General features: G+C 54.6%; 1 protein-coding gene across 1 annotated transcript in view; it reads right to left on the reverse strand.

Annotated features, from left to right (window-relative positions):
• Positions 1 to 2,615: 2,615 nt before the first annotated feature.
• Positions 2,616 to 20,988, reverse strand: part of ASS1 (argininosuccinate synthase 1) — a 50,668-nt gene continuing 32,295 nt past the window's right edge. The window contains exons 13-16 of the mRNA XM_045563741.1: positions 13,679 to 13,810; positions 7,877 to 8,033; positions 4,098 to 4,163; positions 2,616 to 2,730 (exon numbers count right to left, since the gene is read on the reverse strand). Of these exons, the coding sequence (XP_045419697.1) occupies positions 2,685 to 2,730; positions 4,098 to 4,163; positions 7,877 to 8,033; positions 13,679 to 13,810 (401 nt within the window). The 3' untranslated portion in view covers positions 2,616 to 2,684. The remainder of the gene's footprint in view (positions 2,731 to 4,097; positions 4,164 to 7,876; positions 8,034 to 13,678; positions 13,811 to 20,988) is intronic.

Genomic DNA, 20,988 nt, shown 5'->3' on the forward strand with positions numbered 1-20,988 from the left:
CGAGACCCCGTCTCTACTAAAAATAGAAATAAATTATCTGGCCAACTAAAAAAATATATATATATAAAAAATTAGCCGGGCATGGTGGTGCATGCCTGTAGTCCCAGCTACTCGGGAGGCTGAGGCAGTAGGATCGCTTGAGCCCAGGAGTTTGAGGTTGCTGTGAGCTAGGCTGACGCCACGGCACTCACTCTAGCCCGGACAACAGAGTGAGACTGTCTCCAAAAAAAAAAATAATAATAATAATAAACCTTGACCCCGAATCACAGCCTACACAAAAATGAACTTGAAATGGATCAAGGACCTAACTGTAAGTGCTAATAAAATGTTTTCAGAGAAATGAAAGCTGAAAGAATTCATCACCAGAAGACTTGCACTAGAAGAAATATTTTTTAAAAGTTCTTCAGCAGAAGAAATGAAATACTATACATAGAAACTTCAATCTATACAATGGAATGAAAAGCACCAGAAATGGAAATGTATAGATAAATGTAAAACACATTCTTTTCTTATTTTTAATCTTTAAAAATGATATTTTTCTCTCTAAAGCAAAAATAGTAGTGATGTATTACGGGGTTTTGTAGAAGTAGTACCTATCACAGCAAAAGCACAAAGTGGAACATCCTAAGGTGTACTGTTGTAAGGTGCATACTATTGATTGAAGGTAGACTGTGGTAAGTTAAAGATGTATATTTTAAATCCTAGGGAAGCCACTAAAAAAGCAAAAAAGTAGTTTAATAAATCAATTATTAAAAATATTTTAATTAAATCCAAGGCAGAAAAATAATTTAGAATGTGGAAAAAACTAAATTTATAAATGGTGAAAGGTTAAGTTAGGGAGTATCAATATAATAAAATGTTTAAGGAGAGTTTTTAATGGTGTAGGAAAGCATTTATGATACATTGTTAAGTTTTTAAAGCAAAGTGCAAAGTATATATACGTATAAATATATACTTATATTTAAAGTATAAATTATACATTTATATGCTATAAAATATAAAGTATACTTTAACATAGGTAACTTTGCAAAAGTATCATAAGCATAGAAAAAATATTGAAAAGAATTATACCAAATGTAAACAGTGTTTGTAACTGGTTGGTGAGATGATGAGTAAGTTATTTCTTATATAAATCTTTTTTTTTTGTAAGATGCAGCTTATCACTATGGTTAAAGACATAATCACGAGACTTTGGGGGTCAGCCTGACTGGGCTTTGGTTCTTGGTTCTGTCACTTACTAGCTTAGTGGCTTTTGGCAAATCAATTTCTCTGCACCTTTGTTGCCTCCTCTGCAAAACTATGAAAGTGTGTACCTCATTGTGTTGTTTCGAAGATTCAGTGAGATGATGTGAAGCAAATGCTTGCAAAGTTAATATTCATTGAGTCATTCCTTAATAATCAGAGGAAAATAAGTTTTAAAGGCAAAACTTCTTTTGAGAGAAACTCCCACTGACAAAGGCAGTGGCGTGGAGATAGCTGAGGTCAGGTTCTGAGTCCAGAACCCGGACAGACCCGGAGCAACCAGCACTCAAGTCCTGCCAGGGAAGAAGCCTTTGGTCGCAAAGAGTAGAAACTCCCCTCACCAGCTAAATTCCTTGCGAGAACACCAGCGTGTCTCAGGGAAACCGGGTCAGAAAATGCCACCAGCTTTCATGAAGTACCAGGATGGAAGTGAGGGCTCTCACCCCAGGACGCGCGCTTCCCACCTCTCGTTTCCTCTTCTTTCTCGGGCCTTCCAGGTACATGGCCTCCCGCGGTGCCTCCTCTACGCGCCTGTCTTCTGGCCACGTGCCAGCCCAATTCCTGGTTCTGATTGGCCCAGCTTGGGGCAGGTGTCCAACTATGGTCCAATCAGGTATGACCAAGGGGGCGGGGTCACAGCACAAACATGGCTGCCCAGGGCCCTGGACTAATGCAAAGTGCCTGCTCTCCTTTCCTCTGTGCTCAGTCTTCTCTCCTTATCTGGGGGCTCTTCCTCCTCCATAGTTTAGGCTGCTTTAGGCCACTCTGAGGCCACCCAGCTCAGTGGGGTGGTGTGGAAGTGTCATATGGTCAGTCATGGCCACCACATGCAGGAGGTCCCTGTGGGCTGTGGGTCAAGGTGATGCCCAGAGAAAGGGCTGTGGGCTCGCTCCCCAGCACGTCCTCTAGACTCTCTTTGGTTTCCCTGGCACATGCCACAGGGTAACTGTTGGTGACAAAATCCCAGGCTGCTGGGCTAGGGCATGTCCCAGATGGGCACTTTTGGATTCCTAGTTTTTGCAGCAGGAGAGAGGGGTCGACTCTCCCAGATAAACAGGCTGTCTGGGAAACAGTGGCCTTCAGCAGCAATTAAATCAGAAAACACAAAGGTTGGGCTAAGAAAAGCATAATTGACTACACACACACACACACACACACACACACACACACACACACACACGCCCTCTGTAGAAATAAAGAAACAAAAGACTAATGCATCTTTTTTTTTAATTGTCATTTTATAGCTCCCACTGCAGCCCCCCCCCCCCCTTGGATGACCACTTTTGCAGGCTACAGAGGGACCAGGGAACAAAGCTGGGGCCTAGCGGCCCCACTACGCTGCCAGCCGGGGAAGAACAAGTCACAATTACAAATTATCACAACAATTAGTGCCTTTACTTGGGAGATCCGCAAAGTGCCCCAGCTCCTCATTGTCCACAGGTCTATTTGGCAGTGACCTTGCTCTGGAGACGATGATATTCCTTCAGCCTGTAAACCAGATTCAAAACAAAGAAAAATGTAAATTAACAATAACAACATGCACTCCGTTCAATTAATTCAGGCAGAACCCGGGTGGCAGGGGCAGCTGTTTGTTAAGATGTGTGTGAAGTTGTCCTTTTTTCTATTCCCTCTCCTGCTCCAGCCCCTCCTGCCCTCCAATTGGGATAATGTAATTAATTTATCTTAGGGGGAAAACATTGTTTGTCATTGTTGAAGACAAAGCATTTAACTGGCAATGGGAGAAATGAAGAGGCCATTATGAAAGCCCGGTGTGTTCTGGGCCATTTAAAAGGGTTTATAGAGTCATAAAATACAAACAGAGGACGCAGGAGGCAGGGGAGGTGGAGGTGGCTGTGGAGAGGGGAGAGGTCCAGAATAGCCGGGTTGGATTCAATGTCTCTCCAGGTCTGAGGTGGCTCCAGAGACAAGACACTGGCTCTGCTTTGTGCCCAGGGCATGTTGTTAGGGAGAGGAGAGAGACTCCCACCTTCTTCCAGACCCAAGCCCCATGAGAAGGGAGTTGGTGATGAAGACCCCGGAGCAGGACAGACAGGCCTTCCGGACTCAGTTCCAGTGCTTCCTGGCTGTGTGACTCTGGGCAAGTTACTTAACCACTCTGTGCCTATTTCCAGGTAGTTGCAAATCTGTGTAAGAACTAGAGTAGACAACCTAGGAGAGGGCCTGGCACTGGCTTAGTCCATGACAGCTGCTGAGGACGAATGATCCTGCTTGCCCTTGAGCACACCAGCCCCAGGCCGAGTGTGCTTGCCTCCGGGCGCTGGGCTCTTCCCACAAGCCGGGTCTGATTCCCACAGCCTCATGCTGACCCTTCACTGCACCGTGGGGCAGGTGCAGTTAACACTCCAGAGGATCAGAAGGGGTCTGAGACCACACTATAGAGCCAGAATTTGAACCCAGATCTGAGTGACTTCAGATGGCATGTAGCACCCCCTGGGCCACGGAAAGCCCATGGCTAGGATGGCTTCCAGCTAGACCTATAGCTCAGGTGTGGTGACAAGAAGGCTGCTTTCTGTCTCTGGGCCATTTCTGACTGTCCAGGAAAGGGGTTCATAGTGGAGTCCCTGTGGCTGGAGGGGATGGGGGTGAGTGTGAGAGGCACAGGGCAGGACACAGGAACCTGCAACCCCACAACCCCACTCTGCTGCTGCTGGCTGTCAAAGCATGCCTCTGGCCCCGCCGAGAAAGGGAGCAGGTGGGACCAGAGCAGGCACTGACGATGCTGTGGGGAGATGGACGGGAAGGTGGGGTTTGTCTAGGGCAGGGCAGCCATCAAAGTGGTCAAGGTCCCACACCTGGGTGGCTCCGAGGACCCGCCAGGGCCCAGATCGTCTCACCTGAGGGAGTTGATGTTGATGAAACCGGTGGCATCAGTTGGCTCATAATCGCCCTGCACGTTCATGCTGCGAGGAGAGAGGAGAAGCTTGTCAGCTCACCCAGGCTTGCCTCTTCGTGTTGGAAGGACCACTGGGGCAGGACTGCTCTGCCCACAGAGGCCAGGGCATTTCCCCCAAGTGGGTCTGAACCTCACTGCACTTTGGCTTTTCATTCAATTTCTGTCCAACTCAGGGAGCCCTGCTCTGGGCCAGGCACCATGCCAGAGGCAGGAGAGCCCTGGCGGAGTGCACAACGGCCTCTTTCCTGTGACGACACAAAGCAGCAGGAGGCCAGGAGCAGCTGCCCCAGCCGGGTCTCAGCCCAGCCAGTACTAGCCCCATGAAGTTCTCCTGCAACAAGAGCACTCTATCTGTAAGTGGAGGACACGTATCTGAGCCAGCCCTGCCCTCAGGGCCGTGGGGAGCTCAGGGAGGAGCATCCAGGAACAGCAGATGGTGTCCAGTGGCCTGAAGGCTCAGGAGGGCATGAACTGGGACAGCCCTGATGGCATTTCTCAAGCCTCAGGGAGGCCTCCCTCCAGCATTCACGGTGAGACTGACCCACTAAGTCACCTTTCACCTGGTTTGTCCAACCAGTCAGACCCTATCTGATCCATCCTGACACCCAGGCACCCCCTGCCAGCTCGGCGTGAAAAGTGCCCATCAGCTGCTGCAGGACTCAGCAGAGCGGCGTCCCCTCTGCAGTTCCCCCTTCCGGACTTGCCCGCCTCCATCTTTTGGACTCTCCTCCCTCGGCTGCTCTTCTGAACCCTCCCAGACACAGCAGTGATTCAAGTCCAGCTGACTGGGTTTGCATCCTGGCTCTGCCAGCCACGAGAGCTCAGGACAAGTGTCCCTGCTCTGGGGACCTCAGTCTCCCGCCTGTGGACTGTGGCTGCCGGTGGGAGCTCTTCTTACTGTCGGCTCCACGTGAAATAATTAATGTAGCTGGTGCCTGGCACTTGGTGAGCACTCGCTGGTACTAACGCTGTGCATTCATTCACGCATTCATGCGCTCAGGTGTTTATTAAGCACCTACTACCTGCCAGGTGCTGCACCAGGTGCTGAGGCAGCCAGAGCCAGACAAGAATGGAGCCCGCGGGAGGCGGGGCAGACACAGGCAATTCATCCCCACTCAGGATGCCTGGCCTCAGGTGCCCCTACTCTACAAGGCCACCCTCTGAGCCTCCGAGAAGATGCGGGTCCCCTGTCATGTCCTGCTCTGCATCAGCCCCGGGTCTGCAGAACTCCAGCCTGGGGACAGAGCAGACTCGAGGTTCTCCATGACAAGGAGGTGACCTGTCCCCTCAGAAGCCCTCTCCAGAGAGGTGAGATTGAGGGGAGGGGATCAGCCGCTTTCCAAGTCCCTGAGGCTGGGCCTCTGACCCGTTCTTTGTGGACCATGGACTGTACCAGAACAAACGGGTCTCTGCGTCTGCCAGCCCAGCGACTGGTTCAGGACTTGGGCCTGCCCCATTCCCCCGCCAGCCTGGGCCGTGACCTTCACCAGGCCCTGAAGCTGGTGCGTGGAACTCTCAGCAAAGTCCCCCCACACTCCCGCCCCCTCCTTGACCCCTTCCACTCCAGTGGCCCCTGCACGGCTCAGACACTGGAGCCACCAGGAGCATGTTCCCTGTGAGGGGAGAAGATTCCAGACTTCCGCTGGGCACCCACTCTGCGCAGAGCAGTGCTTAGGAGAGGCTGGACCACACCAGACCACCAAGCTCCTCAAACCCCTTCAGCAGACCTTGGGAAACCCAGCCTCACCCCTCTGGCCCCTGTGCTCAGCCCAGGGGGAGGGCAGGTGCGGAGCCCCTCCCCCATGTCCACCGTCCTCTCACCTCCGTCTCTCCCAAGTCAAAACACACCCTCTCACCCCTTCCCCAGACCCCCCAGCAGCGCCCGAGGCCGCATCCAGGACAGACTTTAGGCTGAGAGTTCCAAGAGGTGCTTCTCAGGAACCGAAAACCTCTTTTTAAAATCATGGTTCGGGGTGGGGTGGGGGTGGAAAAGAGTTTACAATGATTTTTTTTTTACCTCCCCTGACGGTCTACAGAAAACCTCTGTGCTTTTATTTTTGCTCATTCGAGTGGCTCTGACCTGCTCTATAATTACGTTACTTTCTACCTACTGTGCCGCGGCATTTCCAGTTCTGCTACCTCTCGCGGCTTCCTCGCTGGTCCCTGCGACGCTGTCACTCAAGGGCTTTCAAGTCAGCGATGTAGAAATCAAAGAGAAAAGGGAAATGGTCGGAGACACAGTGAGAATAAATGCTCCTGCTTTTCTCTCTTTCTTCCCTTTCCCTTTTTACTTTATTCATTTAATCTCCCCGAGTGAGACCGTGAGGCTTAATGAGGGGTTGGACAGATTATTAGAGGCTGTTGATTTGGAGGGGGAGGGAAGAAAGAGCCAGAGAGAGAAAGAGAGAAGATAATTTGACATTTACCCCGACTGATCTAAACTGATTCGGTTATATTTATGGCTTATAAAGTGTTTAGAAAGATTGAAGGGGGGAGAAACTCAACATGGCAAGGAGCAGGGAAAGAAAAAACTAATATTGACTGCCAAACAAAACTCGCACTTTAATTCCCAGCTGGCCTCCGGGAGGGAAAGGTAACCTCAGCCCAGCTCAGCCGGGAGGGCCGCGGCAGGAGGGGCTGTCTGTCCCACAGGGGCTGCCCCCACGGTCTTTGGCCAGGTGACCTCCAAAGAGGACGCCCTGCTCCTCGGTGCAGGCCATTCTCTCATCCAAGGTATAAACACAGGAGTAGCCAATCGTCACTGTCACCAGCTGCCCAGCCCTCCAGGGCGCTCCCTGCCCTCCAGGGGCACCTTCTTGGTCACCCTTTGTCCAGCTCGTGGATGAGGAAGCTCCTCAAGGCTGCATCTTTGCTTCCCTTCTTGTCTCACTCTACGCCATGCCCTGGGTGGTCTCCTCTTGGCCCATAGCTTCAGAAAACATCCAGATGCCTGCTACTCTCCCACGTCTTCAACCCAGGTTTCGACTCCACTCTAGACCCACGTGTCTGACGGCCCACTAGACAGTTCTCTGGGCAGACCCATACTCAAGGTATCTAAACCCGAATGCACCATCCTTCCTCAAGAATGTCCCTTCAACTTAGGGATAGCCACCAGCATGTGCCCAGCTGCCCATGCCCCCCCCAAAACACCAGGGTGATTCTCAACCCTTCCATCTCCCTCCACACCCAAGCCCTTTCAATTCCACCTAAATCTTCATCAAATCCATCTGCTGCTATCTCATCCAGAACCATCAACCTGGTCCAAGCTGCCAGCATTTCCACGGCGCCCTTGCCAGCTCCCACCCAACTTGAATCCATTCTCCAGAGCAGCCAGAAGGACCCTGTAAAAACACAGCTCTGATCTTGCACTTCCCTATCAGGTCTGGCTTCAGCGCTCTCTCTACCTGGTTAGCTCCTTCTGCTGTGGTCTGAATAGTGAGGAAGCTTCTCTGCAACCCAAATTATTATACTCAGCCGGAGTATCCTGTACTTCCTCACAGCCGGCTGCCGCCTTTGCTAACTGTACATTCTGGTGATCATTTGACCCACGCCTTTCTCCCCAGGAGGGGAGTTCCACGCGGGCGCAGATGGTGTGCATACTCTTCGTGCTCTGCACAGCCCCCACCTGTGCTCAGGCACAGAGTTGTTGAGAAAGCCAGACAGAAGAGACACCAGACATGAGGCTCCGGGCCCAGCTGGGGCAGGACAAGGGGCACTTACCTCACCAGCTCCTCGTTGTAGAGAGATAGCGGGGACTCCCGGCTGAGGATGTACACCTGGCCCTTGAAGACGGACACCTGCACTTTCCCTTCCACCCGCTCTTGGGACTTGGCGATGCAGTGGCGGACAAATTCACACTCAGGGCTGTGCCAGAAACCTGCGGAAAATGTGAGGGTGCTAGGGGCCCACCGTGCTGCCTGCCTCGGGCCAGGGCATGGGGAGGACCGGGGCATAGGAAGGGCGCCCCATGCCTCACCTGCCATGGCAGACCCTGACTGCCTCTGGGGGCTCTGAAAGGGCAGGCCCGGGTCTGCCATGTTCACTTGAGTCTGGCACAACGGGCACTTGCCAGTGACCGAGTACGGGAACGTGCCCACGTGCCCCTGTCCTGTAACTTTTCCAGGGGCCCATGGGTTAGAAGGTGACCACCTAAGTCACTTCCTAAGGGCCAGGAGGAGGGAAGTGACCCCCCGCTTCATGCCACAGACGTTGGGAAGTGTCATGGGCCAGGTGCTGGGGACACAGTGGAGAAGGGAAGCAAGAGACCTCCATCGGAGCCTCCAGTCTCATGGAAGAGGCAGGAGACCTCAGACAGGACTCAGAGGCACGTGCTGCCCAGGGCTGGTGATGTGGGTGCCCAGTACAGGTGGCCAGGTGGTAGTTCAGGGTCAGGCAGCCCTGGGGGTGTGTGGCTTTCACCTCTCTGTGCCTCTATTTCCCCATCTGTTGAGTGGAGTGACACAGTAATATTGCACACGGAGCCCCAGCACTGAGTGACTTAGGGGCAGCCTGAACTGGAATGCAGGGAAGAGCCCTACGCCTCGGGAGGGGCAGGCCCCTTGGAGATCAGTGAACCGTTTTCTGTTACACACACCGCTAGTGTCTTCACATGCATAAGCAGAAGCACTGTGATCCTCACAACCGGCCCCATGGGAAGCATGCTCAGCCTCTCCGCTTTCTGGAGAGGAAGGTAAGAAACACCTCCAGCACACAGGCTGGAGGTGCAGAGCCTGGATTTGACCTCTGCAGGCCCAAATTATAACTCCTCTGCCTCCTTTGACAATCTTGGAGCTTCCTCTCTGTGGCCGGAACACCCCTCGGTCTGCAGGTGGGGACAGGAGGTACCTGGGGAATACGGGGCCTCCTCTCTAGTCTGCCGAGGGAGGCTGGCCAGGCAGGCCTCGGCCAGGGGGAGGGACAAGGCGAGGCTAGGGTTTCCCTGAAACGGAGCTGGGAAGGTGAGCCCACCTGGGCAGCTGCCGGGCCAGATGGTGCATGATCTCCTGCCCTGATAAAGGGCTGGGTCAGCCCAGGGGTTGTGCTATTGTTGGAGGCCCGGGGCACCTGCCATGGCTTCCCGTGGGAAAGGGGACAGGCCTTCTCTGGGATGGGGTCCTGGGGCTTGCAGAGGTGGGGGAGGGCCAGGCTGGGAGAGAGGAGGATGGGTCCTTGCTCTCCAGTGTCCCACCATGTGAGTTCACATCTCAGCCCCACCTTGACAAGTGACATAACCTCCCCGTGCCTCAGTTGCCTCATTTGCACAATGAGATAACACGGTGGGGGGGCGGGTTGTGTGGATTCAAGGAGAGAATGCACACAGAGCCCTGAGTGTTTTGCATTTGCAGCTTGGACAGCCTGACCTCTGCCAGCCCCCACTGTGGATGGGGAGACAGAGGCCCAGAGAGGGAGAGTGCCTGTCCAAAGCCACACAGCATTACTGTAAGAGCCCAGGTTTGACAGAGCACTCCTAACTCTGGCCCAGGGCTTTCTCCAACATGCCATGAGACCCTTCTGGGAGGGAACACTGATGTCCCCTCAGCCCCACCATGCCCCGATGTCCTGGGCTAGGCCATCTTTGTGACTGAGTTGGGATAATTAGCCCATTAAGTTCCCGGGCTGGAGGACAGGTGGGAGATGAGCCAGAGATAAGGAGGACAGAGATCTGCCTGGGGGCAACCGGCCTGGGCTTTATCTTGGCATCTCCCGCCTCCACCCCATGGGCCCTCAGCTCAGGTTTCTTTTCGCAGCAGATCCAGCCTGGGCTGGGGGACAGTGAGCCTGGCCGGAGCTGCACTGGGGGAGATCCTGCACTTCCCAGACCTGCAGCTGCACTGTGGGCAGGCCGGGGACTGAGCTGGAGAGGCCCCTCCTCCCTGCTGCTGGGTCCGGCCAAGCACCCTACACACCTGATCTTGCCTAACTGGGACAACGCTCTGCAAGTTGTACATTATGCCCATCTTACTGCTGAAGAAATTGAGACCAGGGGAGAGGAGGTGAGCTACATCCCCTAAATGAGAGGCTCCATTGGGCCCCTCCCAGGTCCTGGAACTGAGGTCCTGCCTGGCTGCCCCTGGGAGCTGCCCCTGGAGGGAGAGAGCCTGCCTGAACCCCAGACAGCCAGACCAGGAAATTTTGGACTGGGGGAGAGGAGAGGGAGCTAGGCAGTCTGACACAGGCTCACAGATGCAGGGAGGCAGTGGTCACAGAAGCCGGGACATCTGGGGTGGGGCTGGGCAGGAGGCCTTCCCTGTGCCTCAGTTTCCTCATCTAGGCCCCAAGACCACAGGGGCTCTGAGGAAACCAAGCGCTACGGCAGAGTGGTGGGCTCGTATAATACTCCAGGAGCTAAACAACACTGAGAAGAGGCCGGGCGCGGTGGCTCACGCCTGTAATCCCAGCACTCTGGGAGGCCGAGGTGGCTGGATGGCTTGAGGTCAGGAGTTCGAGACCAGTCTGACCAAGAGCGAGACCCCATCTCCACTAAAAATAGAAAAAAATTAGCCAGGCAACTAAAAATGGAAACAAAAAGTTAGTTGGGCATGGTGGCACATGCCTGTAGTCCCAGCTACTGGGGAGGCTGAGGCAGGGGGATTGCTTGAGCCCAGGAGTTTGAGGTTGCTGTGAGCTAGGCTGACGCCACGGCACTCTAACCTGGGTGATAGAGCAAGACTCTGTCTTGAAAAAAAAAAAAGACTGAGAAGAGACCCTGGCATGCCCTCTACCTGGTGCCATTTATTTTACAGGAAGGGAAACTGAGGCTCCGGGAGGAGACAGACCTGCCTGAGATCATAAACCCACCACAGGCAAGGCCCCCCATCTCCTGCCTGCACATTTGGAAACCATGCCAGGCGTTTGGAGGGATTTAACACACAGTGGCTTTCCTGCGAGCCAGACGCCATTCCAGACACTTTACAAATCTTCACGCACTCAGCCCTCACCGTGAGACAGGTGGTGTCACCATCCCCACTCTTCAGATGAGAAAACTGAGGCACAGGGAGGTGACGGAGCACGCTCGAGCCAGCCCCTGGTCTGTACCACATTGATGCGTCCCTCGTGTGAGAAATGGCATCAAGCAGCCCCTCTGAGCTGTGGGGGACAGGCTGCTGCCTGAGGTTGCCCTTGACATCCGTGGGGGCCTGGGCAGAGTTAATCTTCGGCTGACTACCTGGGCTGAGCCTCCACTGCCCCACCGCTGCCCCTCTCTTCCACTCTGAGGTTTTGTTCCTTGTGAAATCTCCTAATTGCTGTACCTCATTTTGGGATTTAGAGGGCTTGTCCCTGGCTGACAGAGCAGGGACTCACCCCAGGCCATCTGGAGTAGAGGGACCATGCCCGCAGCCAGGAGCCAAGCTGTGCCCCAGACACCCCGGGCCCGCTTGTCCGTGCTAGTGCTCCCCTTATCACAATCGCCCCTTGCTAAGGGCTCCCCTGACCTGCTGGAGTGCGGCCAAGCTCGGCCTCTGAAGCCGCCAATCATGTCTTCACCTGCTGGGCCTCAGTTTCCTCACCCTCGTGCAGCTAAGATTAGATAATATCTCCCCGGTGCCCAGCTCAGGGCTGGCAGCAAGACAGCAGGGTCAGTGGCAGCCTCGGCCACTGCGGGATCGGGCTCCGCGGACGAGGCTGAGCCGCTGGGCCAGGTGCTCTCTCCGCCACCACAGCCGCCACGTCTTAATGACTCTCCCACTTTGTCACCAAAATCCACCTTTCAGCCTTGAAATCCCGCCGAGCTGGAGAGCCCGCAGGAGACAGTGGTATTTAAACACCTGTCTGTACCTGGGAAGGGGGTGGGGGCCTTGGCTTCCAAGCTGCCAGGAACAAGGGCAGGGAGAAATAGCGGCAGCCAATAAGCACAGTCCCCCCTGAAAGCCTGGGATGAGTCCCAGGGTCCGGAAGGGGAGGAGAGCCTGTCCCAGGTGTCTATCACTAATATTAACTGGACCCAGGTCCCCCGACGCCCAGGCCCCCACAGATGTCAGGGTGGCCTCAGGCAGCAGCCTGTGCCCCACGGCTCAGAGGGGCTGCTTGCTACGATTCCCCACATGAGGGGTACGTGTGTTACAGAGCTGACCCTCAAACATTTTCTGGAAAGGGTCAAAGAGTAGATATTTCAGACTTTCGGGTCGTTCAGTCTCTGGAAACCACTCAACTCTGCGGTTGTGGCTCCAAAGCAGCCACGGACACACGACTGTGGCTTGTTCCAGTAAAACTACTTAGGGACATTGAAATGTGAATTTTACATAATTTTCACATGTCACCAAATAGATTTTATTTTATTTTTTTTTGAGACAGAGTCTCACTCTGTTGCCTGGGCTAGAGTGCCGTGGCGTCAGCCTGGCTCACAGCAACCTCAAACTCCTGGGCTCAAGCGATCCTCCTGCCTCAGCCTCCCAAGTAGCTGGGACTACAGGCATGTGCCATCATGCCTGGCTAATTTTTTCTATATATACTTTTAGTTAACCATATAATTTCTTTCTATTTTCAATAGAGACAAGGTCTCGCTCTTGCTCAGGCTGGTCTCGAACTCCTGAGCTCAATCTGCCCGCCTCAGCCTCCCAGAGTGCTAGGATTACAGGTATGAGCCATCGCAACCGGCCCCAAATAGTATTTAAAAAAATTTTTTCGTCCCCATGATTTAAAAATGTGAAAATTATTTTTAGCTCCTGGGCTGAACAAAAATAAGTGACAGGCTGCACTTGACTCAGGCACTGTAGCTAGGGACCTCATTTATACAACCTGAGGGTTGGGTTTGGGGTCAGGAGGCCTGGATTCCAATGGGCAAGGTGCCTATAAAACGGGGACCCACCCACACCTGGCGCTAATGTCACCCGATCCTTCCACACCTGGGCTGGGTGTGTGGTGGGGGCTCAGGCCCAGTGGCCACCCCAGTGGCTTCATGGTCAAGATCTGGCTCCTGCCTGCTCCTTGACCAGGCTGGTGGAGTGCCTGGTCAGGGAGCCCCCACCCCTGGCAGTTCACGTGGCAGCTGCAGGTTCTGCCTGGAGACAGTCTGACTTGTGGTCAGGCCCAGCTGGGCCAATTCTGGTTGTGTCCATTTGTACAAGTTCCTTCCCCCCATGCCTCAGTTCCCCCATCTGCAAAAGGAGCTGCAGACCTCATAGGAAAGTTGTGAGGACCCTATGGCATGGCATGTGTCCCCACACAGCGCCCAGCACCTGGAACGTGCTGGATAAAGATTGGCTACCATAGTGGTGACGCGTGATGCTTCCCTGGCCTTGCTGGAGTTGTGCAAATTGCAGGTGGTGGAGGCAGCCGGACACCTCAGGGGGCTGGCACATCTCGCTTGACACCCCGAGAACAAGGCAGGTCCTGGCATCCCCTCCTCACTGCCTTGTCCCTGCACTCTCCCACGACCCCCTTCGGCCTGCACCTTCCAGGGTCTCACCCGAGGATGGCAGCGGGTGTCTCGGGAGGAGGGTGCAGATAGGGAGGGGAGGGCAAGGCCTGGAGCCCGAGGGGCATGTGGAGCCCCGAAGGGCGCAGCTGTAGTGACTTACGCACCGGTGTACACCAGCTCGGCAAATTTCAGGCCCAGGCCTTGTTTGATTTTGCGTACTTCCCGATCCATGGTGAAGGCCTCGATGTCTAAATGAGCGTGGTAAAGGATGGTCCCTGCTGGGGTCTCGTAGATACCTAGCCATTTTTCCAGGCAGGGGGAAAAGGAGAAAAAAGAGAGAAACGCATGAAACCCAAACTGTCAGCAAATGACAAAAAAAAAAAAAAAATAATAATGACTCGTCTGACAGGAGACAAGCCGGTCGGACCCATTCACTCCCAGCTTGCTGCAAAATGCATCTGTCATTATGTTCATGCTGGGGCCACGACAGTCCACTCTGCGGCTTGTGGAGAAAATGTCTAGATGCCCCCCTTTGAAGAGGCCCTCAGACGCTGGAAAATGACAGGGTTTCGGAGCAGCTTCCCCCTCCTTCCCAATGCATGCCCACCGGCCCGCGGCTGAAAACCTGTAATTAAAGCGACTATGGTGGAGCCCAGGGCCCCAAATATCCCTTCCTCCCTTCCACCAGGGAGCCAGGGGAGGGGGACGGCTGTGCACATACATGTCCACATGTGCACACACGAGCCACCTTCAGCTCATGGGCCCTGCAGCCAGGTCTCTCCAGAGACTGTTGGGGTGGCAGAGGGCTTGAGCCATCACCTGGGCTAATCCCACTGTACAGATGGGGAAACTGAGCCAGCAAGATGGGACTTGCCCGAGGGGCAGCTGGGAACAGAATCTAGGCCCCTGAGTCCCTGCCCAGTGCCGTCTGCTGCCTGTGGCTCAACTGGCCGCGGATGCCTAAACCTGGAAGGTCAGCGGAGAGCGTGTTGCTCAAGGTCTTTCCCTTTGCAAAACCTGCTTGGACAAGACAGTCTATGAAGTGACACAGAGGCGCCTGGGCCTGGGCTGAGCTGTCCAGAGGAAGGTCTGCTCAGTGGCGCCATGCCACTTTGAGGACACTGAGGCACCAAGAGGCAGGCTTGACCACGCCCACAGCCCAGGCCCTTCTCACCTCCTCGGTGTGGCCACTCACGTGGGTTCAGCAGAGCTGTCCCTGGGCAAACCTGCCCTGCATCCACTGTCTGGCTCAAGGAGGGCCAATAGCTGCCCCATCTCCGTGAATTTTGCCCCCAAAGCATCCTTTCTTCCCACCATATAATGTTACGGCATTAAAGGGGCAAGTTTTCAGTTACTCTGAAAATCTGCCACCATCAACTTCCCACGCTGGCTGCTTTAAAAAGAACCAGAAAGGATTTGTCCCCTGTGTTCAGAGCAGCACTAATGACAACAGCCGAGGGACGGAAGCAGCCAAGTGTCCAGCGATGGATGAAGGAGAAACCAAACGCATCTGTCCACGCAATGGGACATCACTCGGCCACGAGAAGGAAGGAGATGGTGACACAGGCTGCAATGTGGTGAACCTCGAGGACACTGTGCAAAGTGAAATAAGCCAGACACACAAAAACAAACACGAGGATGCTTCGTACAAGGTCCCCAGAGCAGTCAAATCAGAGGGAAAGTAGAATGGTGGGTGCCAGGGGCTGGGTGGGGGGTGGCAGGTTAGTGTTTCATGGGGACAGAGTTTGAGTCAGGGAAGATGAGAAGTTCTGGAGACAGATGGTGGTGACGGTTGCACAATGTCGATGTACTTATTGTCACAGAACTGTACACTTACAGATGTTTAAAGTGGTAAATTTTATGTTATGTGTATTTTACCACAATTTTAAAAATGCTTTAAAAAACAAAACCAAACCACGAAAGAGATTGTTCTCAGCTCTAAAGTACAAAGGGGACCCGGGGAGGCTGAGTCCGAAGTGTCCCCCTCCGAGACCTCCTTCAGTGTTTCGTCTTTAGGTCTTGCAGTCACAGAAACGCCAGAGCTTACAGGAAGGCTCTGTAGGGCCGACCCAGCGCCATGTGCTCCTGACTTTTAGCTGCGAACCTGACATTCCAGCACAGTCTCGGGCGGAAGCCCAGGACACAGAAGAGACGGCAGCAGCCTCTTGCGGGCTCCACGGAGCAGTCCTTAAATCGCTGATCTGGTCTAAGTGCCAGTTTTACAGGTGAGAAGACTGAGGCCTAGGGAGGGGGGTGACTTGCCCGATGTCACCCAGCCAACAAAAGGGGGAATGGGGCCGGCACCTGGGTCTCCCGCCTCGACTCTAGGTTTCCTCTCAGGGCCTTTGGCAAAGCGGGAAGGGAACAGCCACGCTGGGGTGCTGGCTGCTGTCGCAGAGCAACGTGGCTCTGAGGTGTTGCCCAGCAAGGGAGCACTCCCTGGGGCCTGGCTCTCTCATCTCTAAACCGCTGACACCCTGGTCGCAGGCGACGTGCGTGTAAAAGCTCCACGCGGCTGCCAGATGCTGACACGGGCTTCAACGGCCGTGAAAGAGCCTGTGCCCGCATTACCGGCGGGGCCACCGCTCGCGGGCAATCTCCACCGTCCTGAACCTCGCAGCGACCTTTGAGGAGAAAACGATCTCGCCAACGTCCCCAAGTTTGTGCACGAGGCCAAAGCCTCAACTCCCTGAGGAGTCCCTCAGGCCCTCGCTCGGCCCCACCGTTGCTCTTGTAAAGACGGTTCCAACAGCACCACCATCCTCGCCTGCAGAGCAGCTCGGGCTGCGAGTTAGAGAGGGGTGGAAAGGCGACGGAGGTAGGGAGGGAGATGGCTGAGAAAGGCCATTGCTGGCAGCCTGAGAACAGGGACACCAGAGCTCAGCACGGAAGTCAGGCCACTCTTGGGGGCAGGCGGCTCCACAAACACGCGGCTCCCAATGGTCCCAAGCCACTAGAAAGGCCTAACAGTTTGCGGTCTGTCTAGAAAGACTGTGTGTACAGAGCCCCCAGAATGCCAGAACGATGTTCAACAGGCAGGTTCTCATTTAGCCTAGAAACATCACCCCCCAGAATACAGCAGTTTCCCAAGCCACCAACAGCTGACAAAGGCCCGATGGTCTTTCCCCTTGGCACGTGCTAGGAACTTAGTGCTCACTGGGTTGGAAATGGGCCTTCTAATGATTAGTTTTGCTACATTTTGGAAAAACCCAGAAACTTGCAAAGCCCGTCCTTCCACTGGCCACAGATAGTCGCAACAGCACCATCCTGGGCGGGCCGAGAGCAGGAGCCCTCCTTGTTTTCAACTCCTGAGACCCAGGCCTGCCTCCCCGCTTTTCTGTCCTTAGCTGGGCCAACTGCGGGTACGGTCCACGCTGTACCTGCAGGGCTGGGAACCAGAAGTCCCACGACTAACGCCTTTCTAGAAAGTGCCCAGCTTGGCTTTGCTGTGTGACCTCGGCCCCTCTCAGCTCCTTCTCTGAGCCTCAGTCAACCTGTCTGGAAAACAAGAAGGTTGCAAGTTTCTGCTGCTCTTGCATTCTAACATCCTCTGAGACCTACCACAAAGGCAAGTATGGAGATACACTGTTGTCCCCGTGTGCCATGCATACAGACAGCTCTGTCTCTAGAACAGGCTAGACCACAGCATCGCCTTCCAACTGTCCAGAGAGAGAGAAGTTAGGCGGGGTTCAGGGCTCGAGGGAGAGCTATGACTTGCCCAAGGTTCCCCAGCTACTGACCCGTCACAGGTGCCCCCAGAAAATGGGGCCAGCACCATGGGAGCAGAGGGCGGGCAGGACGCAGCTCCTCCCGAGCCACCAGCACCAGCCTCATGGCCGTCAACCCTCTGAGGCGGCCTCAGGAAGGCTTGCGGGCACGAGAAGCTGCAGCCATAAGACACGCCAGCAGCATTAATAGTGCTGCTCCTTTGCTGGAAGGTGTTAAAGTTAATTGCGGCTGAACAAAAAGCTTGTTTTTAGGTTGCTGCTGCCGTGTGTGTGTGTGTGTGTGTGTGTGTGTGTGTGTGTGTGTGTGTGTGTGTGTGTGTGTGTGTGTACATTTTAAAGATCTTCCCTCTCTTCTCCATAGGGGTAAGGGCTACAGATGATTTCTGTGTATTTCTTCTGGAAAAAAAATGACTTTAAAAAAACTTGTGACAGAAACCTGATGCTAAAAGACTATGGATCTGGGGCTTTTGACAGTCGGCATACAAACCACTGCGCAGACAGAAGGAGGAAATGACAGCTGAGCCTCTGTGTTGCCGTGGAAGAGACAACAGACATCTTCGAGTGACACTCACAGCAGCTCCAAGTGTCTATTTTCATCTCTCCGTGTTTACAGGAAAAAGACAGAGGTGTCAGCAGTTCTCCGTGGAGCAGCTTCAATCACACCATAATTACTGCCAGGAGCGGGGAGTGGGGAGAAGGGCGAGGAGCTGGGGGTGGCCGGGGTGGGGGCAGAGTGGACCAAGCAGGAAGAGGTGGGGAGCAAGTGGCTATTGCCGCTTAATTCCCTCTCGTCTGTTCCCCAGGCTGCCAGGTTACCCCAGACAGAGCAATTTCTCAGAATTGCGTGGGATCTGCCAGCTCAGCTGGAGGGGCTGGGGGTTAGGGCTCCCAGACCAGAGGCCCTGGTCCTCCCTGGTCCTTTGGGAAAGCTGCATCCAGATGTAGAGATTTGGAAAGGCCGGGGGAAGGAAGGTTGGCTGGAGCCCAAAGGCTCCCCTCTTAGGTACCAGGGCCAAGGCTGGAGGCGGTTGCCATGGTGACGGGGAGGCAAGTCAGAGTGGGACTCTAGCCATCCTCCATGCTCCTGGGGCCCGGCAGGCCCCATCCTGGGAATCAAGGTGGGCCTCTGGGGCTGGCCACACGGGGCCTCTGGGACTGAAACCCCTTTGGCTTCCCAGGTCTCCCTCTACTCTCCATCTGGAACATTCCATCTGAGCAGAGCCTCTGGGAGGGCTGGACAGGTGGGCGGGCAGGATGGGCAAGTGAGTGGCAGCCCTTGTTCCTTCTTGGCCAGAAAGTGGAGGAGTGAGGAGAAAGGGAGGTAGGAGGGAAGGGTGGGAGAGACATGGGGCGCGTGGAGGCAGAGGGAAGACGCATGGAGGCAGAGGGAAGACGGAAGGGAGAGAGAGGGAAGAGGGGAAAGCAGATGCCCCTGAGGAGGGAGGAGGAAGGGGAGAGCAGAAAGCAGGAAAGGAAGGCCAGAGGGGGAGGGGGAGCCAGGCCGCAGCCACAGAGGTGATGCTGGGCAGCAAGGGCTGGGAGGGGAGGGGAGGGGAGAGGAGGGGAGGGCGGCTGGAGAAGTCGGGTCCAGAAAGAGGGGAAGGTGAGCCAAAGGACAGGCCCTGGCTCCCTCCCCTCCCGCTGCCCTCCTGCCTGCCCTGCCCCCCTTCTCCTCCCCACTGATTTCATTTACTTCACTTAATTAGCCCCCCTCCCCCCTCCAGAGTTAAAAAGATAATGTGATAATGAGGATGTGAAGAGCCACGATACAGAGAAAGCTACTCCATCTGCAGCTTCCCTGTCCCCTGACCCCACGGACCCTGGTGCTGACCAGGCCACCCCCACCCAGGCCACTGGTGTCGTCCTACTCCCTACCCCTCACCCCTGAGGAAAAAACAAGCCGTTAACGAATTTCAATTATGAGCTTTGTAAAATCAATACAAATGACATTTTTCCCTTGTACACCGAGATACGGACAATGGCATCTTCCTGCTCTGCCCTCAGTATAATTGACGATTAACGGCGTCTTCTGTGACTGTACACTTAATAAAGACCTTGTCACGAGGGACTCCACAGTGCCCTAAGGTATCGTCTCCACTCTTTCCTTCTCGCAGCGAAATATTTGGAGTGGAGATACAAAAATAAGACACTGCCCTAAAATTACCAAGCAACTTTCCTCTCTCATCCCCCAACCCAAGCAAGAAAACAGGCCAGCTAGGACTTCCGTCGGGTTGACAACTGGAGTCCCAGAGAGGGAAAGCAATTTTCCTAAGGTCACACAGCAAGTTCTTGAGTCAGAATCCTCATTCTCTTCCCAAAAGACTACACAATGCTCAGACTAAATTCTATACTTTCAGGGACAGCCTCCGACAGGTACATACACAAGCCCTGGGCAGAGTGAAGACTGGGCCGTTCCTTGGCGGGCGGTAAGGAGCCAAGGGCGTTGGAACAGACTTATTGATCTCACAGCTCTGAACCTCTTTGGGGATGGTCCTGGTTCTGGGGAAAAGGTAGCGAGTCTGCCGCCCAGACACAGTGCCTCCTGTGGGTCAGCAGCTCCCTGCATCTGATCCACACAGCAACCCATTCCACAGATGAGGAAGTCAAGGTGCAGGGAGGCTAAGATGCTCTCCCAATGGCAATGGAGACAAAATCGGGACTCAGATCTGAACCCAAAGCCTGGACCCTCGGCACCAGCTCTTCAGTGTGCCTCCCCAGGTGTCTTGGGGCTCAGCCCCCATCAGACCCAACCTGCCACCAGTGGGGCACCTGTGTGCCTCCCACCCTTCCCGCCCTCCCTCCCTCCCCAGATGCTCTGCTATGCCCCCTCCACTCCACATTCTGCCACTTGAAGCCCTTTCTACTGCCTCCTCCTCCACGGTGTCTTCCCAGAATAGCACAGTCCAGGTCTTCCTCACTCGCTACCTCCTTCAGTCCACTTTGGCCTGACTGCCTCCCCACCCAGCAGATGCCATTTCCAGTAAGGGCAAGCAATCAATTGTCACCACTCCTGCCAATCCTGATCAACTGGCAGTGCCTGCTCGGAGCCAGTGGGACAGTGCCACAACCGACTAGTGATGCCTGCCATGGGCAGGGGTGGGCATGACAACAGGGGCAGTGCTGGACACCCCGGAGCCATACTGACAGCTCCCAGAGGCCAGGCTGCCTTTGTCCTCACCCAGCATCTCCTGGTGACTGATCGCCATTTGTGGAGCACTTCTTTGCACCAGTTCTGCCAGCACACGTGGGTTCAAGCCCCGATCTGTCCCACTCCTGAGTCCAAGCCCTTAGCCCCATCCCTTCCATGCCTCTCTGGGTCCAGGCATCAGTCCTGGTCCTGCCATTGCCGTGCCAGGGACTTTGAGCAAGCCCTCTCCTCCCCCCAGCCTTGGGTAGGTCTGGCCTCTGGCTCCCCAAGGTCTCTCCCAGCTCTGCCTTGGAGGACTTCCATTGTGCTGGCTCCCAAGGGCAGGTTGAGACAAAGGGACATTTAATCAGATGTTAATATAGGTAAGAGACAAAGGTGAGCAGGACAAAAGGGAGCAGCTAATTAGTGACATTGTTCTCTACAAGGCCTTCCCCAGAGAGTTTCAATTAGGTTGTTTCCACCGATAATAGCTGTGGCAAGGAAGGAAAAACCAGGGAGAGGCAAAGCACCCCCCCAAGCCCTCCCCACAGCTTAGAGGGAAACTCAAACAGGTCAGAGCCAGAATGATCCAACTCCCACCCTACACTTAGCACATTTC

Source organism: Lemur catta, chromosome 10 (assembly GCF_020740605.2).
Source record: "Lemur catta isolate mLemCat1 chromosome 10, mLemCat1.pri, whole genome shotgun sequence".
Classification (NCBI taxonomy): Eukaryota; Metazoa; Chordata; class Mammalia; order Primates; family Lemuridae; genus Lemur; species Lemur catta.